This window comes from Thamnophis sirtalis, unplaced genomic scaffold (assembly GCF_051295495.1).
Source record: "Thamnophis sirtalis isolate CommonGarterSnake01/CBP01778 unplaced genomic scaffold, rThaSir2_p1.2 scaffold_1, whole genome shotgun sequence".
Taxonomy (NCBI): Eukaryota; Metazoa; Chordata; class Lepidosauria; order Squamata; family Natricidae; genus Thamnophis; species Thamnophis sirtalis.
The window spans coordinates 89,904,816-89,911,120 of record NW_028261381.1 but is presented as its reverse complement, the minus strand read 5'-3'; the positions used below and the strand labels follow the sequence as shown (position 1 = coordinate 89,911,120).

At 43.5% G+C, this 6,305-nt stretch overlaps 1 protein-coding gene across 1 annotated transcript; it reads right to left on the bottom strand.

The window, feature by feature from the left end:
• Positions 1–223: 223 nt before the first annotated feature.
• KCNA4 (potassium voltage-gated channel subfamily A member 4) lies at positions 224–5,707 on the bottom strand. The gene is made up of 2 exons (XM_014056722.2): positions 5,032–5,707; positions 224–3,898 (listed from the first exon to the last, which is right to left on the bottom strand). Exon 2 carries the CDS (start codon positions 3,122–3,124, stop codon positions 1,139–1,141), a length of 1,986 nt encoding a protein of 661 aa, XP_013912197.2. The 5' UTR covers positions 3,125–3,898; positions 5,032–5,707; the 3' UTR covers positions 224–1,138.
• Positions 5,708–6,305: the final 598 nt, after the last annotated feature.

Sequence of the window (6,305 nt, the reverse complement as noted above, 5' to 3'; positions counted from 1 at the left end):
GAAATTGTTTCTGCATTGAATACACTTTGCATTACCTTTGGTTCCTGTTATGTTTGATTATATACCCTGTTCATCCAATCTAAATGGCACACAGATACACACAGACATTGCCTATCATGAATAGATGTTTCTACTGTATCCCTCAGACTAAAGGTTTGTTTGTAGGGGTGATTGGTTGATTGATAGGTTGAAGATTTGAAAAAGACTTATTTAGGAGGAGAAATGATTATAAAATTTTACTTCACAATCCTTTTTTTTCCAGATAACAGATATTCATAATTCAAAGACTCATGGAATTCATGTAAAGTTAGCCGCTTAGCCTAACAGCATTACGCAAAGAATAATACAATTAAAATAAAGATGTGGGATTCACTCTTCCAATGATTGTCATTGAACATTAGTAAACATTCACAGTATGAAGTCTGTCATAAATTATCCAGCATATAAAGTAGTGCAAAAAAGCAATCCAGTCACTTTTTCACTGCATCCAGAACATGTTAAATGATTTTCTTACTTGATTCATCCACATATTACTTAACAATTGCTTCAAGGTCTCAAAAGATTGTTATAAAAATAAACCATTTCTGGGGCTCGATAGCATCTTCAACAATTGAGTATCCATTTTTTTAAAAAATCAATCCATCTTTAAGCAAATTAAGGTTAAATTTGGACTTTTCATAGAATAAATCTCCCCACAAAATTCTTAGCATTTTAAAAATCAAGAGTATGGAATCCACTGGATTTTGGTAGCTGTTTTTAAAGCATTAACAAATGAATACATGGCTACTGAATGTCATTGTTTCTTACATAGTAAATACCTTGAAATGCTAACTTTTACCAGTGGGCAGCAAGTGAGGCAGAAAAACACAACCTCCTTAAAAATAAAATTGTTCTCCCTCATGTGCAAAACACCTGCATTCTAGTAAAAATATAATCTTTGAAACAACTTCATGTAAATCCCCCTTCACAAGGTATAGCATTTACTTGATACGTAACACAAGTTTACTAATGCTTTGTAATTCATGTTTAACCAGCAAGCGGCATTTTCCTATCTGCTTGTTTAAACACCTGTTTGCATATTTCATTTTTTTTAACCATTGCACATTTTGATGCATAAACTCATTGGAAATGCACAAACCTAAACATCTGTTTCCACAGATTTTGCATTTGTACAGTTTTGCTTTGTGGTATCTTTCCCATTTCCTGTGACCTGGCCCTTTTTCTCCTTTACACAAAGAGATTCCTTAACCCCTTCCTCCATCTCTAGATACTCTGATTTGACCTCGGTGGAAGAAGATGATGAACTTCGGAATTTCTTGAGTATTGTTGGGAGATAAGGGCAACTGACTGCATTTTGTGTCACCTGGGTCTGTTCTTCATTGTCAGTTTCTCTGTGGTAAAAATAGTTAAAGTTGGAGACAATCACTGGCACTGGTAATGCAATGGTCAGCACACCTGCAATGGCACACAGGGACCCAACAATCTTCCCACCTACAGTTATGGGTTTCATGTCTCCATAACCAACCGTAGTCATGGTCACCACAGCCCACCAGAAGGCATCTGGGATGCTCTGGAAATGGGTGGTAGACTCATCTGCTTCTGCAAAATAAACAGCACTGGAAAACAAAATTACTCCAATGAAAAGGAAGAAGATCAAGAGCCCCAGTTCCCTCATGCTGGCCCTGAGAGTGTGACCCAAGATCTGCAAACCCTTGGAGTGTCTGGAAAGCTTGAAGATGCGGAACACCCTGACAAGACGGATGATCCTTAGGATGGCAAAAGACATGGCCTGTTGACCATTACTGCCCTGTTGTTGGGCCAAATCTGTACCCAGGGTGATGAAGTAAGGCAAAATGGAAACAATGTCTATGATGTTCATAATGTTCTTGAAGAAAACGGCCTTGCTAGGGCAAGCAAAGAAGCGCACTGTAAACTCAAAGGAGAACCAAATGATGCAGACAGTCTCAACGATGAAGAAGGGATCATTGAAAAATGTATACCCTCCACCTTGCAGCAGAAGAGTTTCATTGACATTCTCCAAGTTCTGTGTCAAAATGAGCTCTTTTTCATCTCTAAACTCTGGCAATGTTTCTAAGCAGAAAATGACAATGGAGATCAAGATGACCAACACGGAGACTATGGCAATAATTCGGGCTGGGCTGGAGCTCTCTGGGTACTCAAAGAGCAGCCACACTTGTTTTTTGAATTCATTTTCAGGCAAGACCCTGTCATCTTCTTCCTTGACAAAGCCTTCATCCTCTCTAAACTTGAGCATCGCCTCTTCCCCAAGTTCATAGAATTTCACTTCCTCACTGAAAATGTCAAACGGCACATTGACTGGCCTTTTCAAGCGTCCACCTGACTGATAGTAATATAAAATGGCATCAAAGCTAGGCCTGTTCCTGTCAAAGAAATATTCATTCCGGAGGGGGTCAAAGTACCTGCCCCGTTTTGTTGGGTCCCCTAGCAATGTTTCTGGGAATTGAGCCAAAGTCTTCATTTGAGTTTCAAACCGTAGGCCAGATACATTGATCACAATCCTTTCACAGCACTCATACTCACTGTAACGGACTGAGCTGTAACTTCCAGGCCCCACACCATCTTCTGGAGGCTGCTCTGTAAATGAAAACTCATCTTCTCCATCCTCGTTGTTGTAATAGAATATTCTTTCCTCACCTTCATCTTCTCCATCCACATCCTCATCTTCTTCCTCATCATCATCCTCACTCAAATCCTTGAGGATTTTCTCCTCTGAGCCGCTGAGTAGTAGCAACTCAGAGCAAGGAAAAGAGGCACCAAATTCACGAACACCAAGACAATGGGTTGCTTTCCTCCTCTGCTTCCTTTTTCTACTGCCTTGATAAAAGCCACTGTGTGATGCAGGCCCACTTTGAGATAATGAAGCCCCCCGATTCTGCTGTTGATGGTAATGATGATGTGGACCACCTCCTCCTGCAGAAGTCCCCGTTTCTACAGCTGCTGTTGCAGCTGCCACAGCTGCGGCTGCGGCTGCCCTAGACTGCGCTAATCTCTCTCTCTCTCTGGCCCTTGCTTGGGCTGCATAGCCATAGGGCAGGTGGTTGTTGCAGCCAGAGCTCTCGGCACTTACCATGGCTACCTCCATTTTGTATGTGTTAGTTTAGAAGACTCAGGAAGGAAAATAAATGTTTGCCTCAATAGTCATCCCTTGGTGTTCTGCATGAAAACAGCAAAAGCACTGGGGTTTGGAAAACAATTTCTCGGACACATAGGCCTGTCATGTTCCCATATTTGCACATTTGCATATTGCTCAAACACAAGATTTCCATTTTCTGTTTATTGCCCAGAAGGCTTGACACAGCTTAGGGAAAGGTGTTTGTCCAATTATAGCAAATAGTCCTCGGATGTGGAAAGGAAATATTTCTGGACCATGTCGTTTTTCATTAGAGATCCTCCTGCTTAAAGGATCTTTCATGGTTTAGGGAAAATCCACAGAGACAAGTTCATGATTTTTTTGCGAACACTTTGAATCAAGAAAACAGTGCACCGAAGTGAAGTATGAATGACAACTATTCAAAATAAAAAAGGAATTGGATCTTGAATTCCTCAGAACATCCAGTAGCGGGTATTTTCACTACTGCTCAGTGAAGGGATTGTGCATCATTACATGATACAAAAAGTTGGAGCAACTTCTCATGTTCGCTTTGTGTACATAGTGCGGAGGTCTTTGTACACCCACTTTTTCCAGTCCATCAACAAATGTTTTAAGCTCAAGAAAATATTACCCAGGCAATAATGGTAGCAATTGTGGCAAGAAGAGGAGGATGAGGAGAAGGTTGAAAATCCAATTCTATGTGCCCCATTTGAGGAAAGGAGTAAATCACCCTTCAGTTGTCCTCATGCAGGCGAAGCATTTAACCTGAAGCACAGACATTAAAAGAGGGGAGGGGAAGAGAAACAGATGGGTCATAATCCAGAAATACAAATGATGCTGTCTTATATCAAAAGATTCAGATTTGCCTACTTACAGTAGTCATTATTCTCCATCTCTGTACACCCACTCATACTGCACACTCAATATTTCAGTGTACATCTATCTATATATAGATAAAACTACCCCCTCCCCCATATAATATGCAGGCATATACACACCCACATCTCATTCTTTTATGTCAAGGACTGAGTTTTGAGTACACATCTACATTGATTGCAACATGCAAGTAACTCTGCATTACATAATATATGTGGGCTTAAGCTTGTTTATAACACAGGTATGAATGTCGAATAGGTACAGTATAAGTATAAACACATCGAGATGCACTGTTTGATTCTGTGTCAACATACACTGTTTTACACAGATTGTTTTATTTGCCTTGTGGAGAGATTTGACACTCATGACATTTGACATCAAACATGTTGAATAAGAGTCATGTTATCTGTGTCTATATGGCTATGTCTCGCTCTCTATAATTTAGAATTATGACCATGGACTGTTTACACATAGGCAGAAAAATAGAGCCAGGCAAGGGCCATAACTATAAACAAATAGATATATAACGTGGATAATAATTATATTCCTAAATGCTATGCCACAAACTGTTAAGAATGCGTTCATGTCAAATATTTACAGAAAAATACCTAGCCACTGATGCCAGCGGCAGCCTACATATTTGGAGCACAAACGACAAAGCCGATCTTCGAAAATACTTTCTAAAATCCATTCTTCCCCCCGCCCTTTCCCACCGGATTCCTCTCTGTCGCTGAAAATGAACGAACGCAATCTTGATTGAAAAGGCAAATAAAAAGAAGTCTTGGAGAGAGAGGAGAGAGAGAGCACATTGCACGAAGAGAAAGCCGAGGAGTCGAGGCTTCAACCTGCGCACAGAAACATCCACACACATTCAGACGCTTAGCATTTCAAAGCGTGCTTCGAAGACCACCTTCTTTGAGGGGGGAAAAATAGCCATGGGAGAGCGAAATCGACCCTCGGCATCACGCAAGGGGGGGATGGTGAAGGGGGACAACGATACACAAACATTCCTGCCTACTTACCCTTCAGGGCAGCGACAAAGAGGCGCTCGCGGATCGCAGAGGGCAAGGTGGGGAGAGGGGGGGTGTTCCCCCCGAACAACCTGTTTTCACAGGTGTAGCTTTCAGGGAGGGGCGGATAGTAAAGGCGGCGGAGCGGTGGCTTCTCTTCGCGTCTTTCCAGGGCGCCGCGAGAAATGCTTCCCGCCCGGCGATTCCGACCGTCGTTTCACGGGAATTTTGAACGGGGGCAGGGATTCAGCGACCCCTTCGCTCGGTTTCGATCTTGCCAAAATTAGCCATCGGCGAAAGAAGCGAGAGAGAGAGAGAGAGAGACCCCGGATTCCAGCAGGAAACAGATGTAAGAGGAAGGGAGCGACAGGAGAGGCTGACAATGTGGCGCTCGCTACCAGATCAGGGGATGCGCAGAGTGCCGCTGGCTGCTCTTTCGAAGCCCCGCCGTCGCGCCGAGCCGTTGTTGTGAATCGCCCCTTTCGAAATAATCTCTCGCCCCGAGGCCGGGAGGCTGTTGCTATTGACAAAAGAGCCGGCGCTGCGCTGCTCAGTGGGAGCTCCCTCCCACCCGGAGCTCAGGGCGCGCTGAGCCGCTGCAGCCCGGCGGCTGGAGCAATTCCGCCGTCCGAAGTCACTCCCTGGAGTAAGCGGCGTCCACTTGTTGCTCTCGGCTCGCACCTTTTCTTTATCCTTAATCCAACCACCTCCGGTTTCTTACCGGCCTCCCTCCGGGGAAAGGAAACTCTTAGCATAGTCGATCAGGGTTCGGGATCTATCTGAGCGCGGATCAATGAGTTCCACCTTCGGGGCGCGTCGTGGGGGGGGGGGCGCCGAGTTGTTGTGCGGCGCGCGCTCTCCCCCTCCCTCAGCCCTTCGCATCGCAGAATCCTCAATTATGTTTACCTATCCAACTGAAGGACAAACGGCCTGAGCCGGGTCTGATTTATTCCCTGGGTTTCTTAGCTCTCTAGGGGCCTCTAGTGGCAAACGATTTCATTGGTATTCACAACCATTAATCCTTCCCTTTCTTTGGAATATAAACACTAACCCCCACCCTTAAACACACGAACACCCTTGGGTCCAGCCTCTCTTCCTCTTCCTGTAACTTCTTGAAGGGAAACTTCAATAATTATAGGTATTCTTATTATTATTTTAATTATTCCTAAATCATGCACCCAATCATGTTCCCAGATTATTAAAAGTCACCAATCGCCATTTACCACCAACGAGAATGGCTAAAATGGGTGATAATTTTTCACAATCCCTACTTTTTTTTCCAAAAT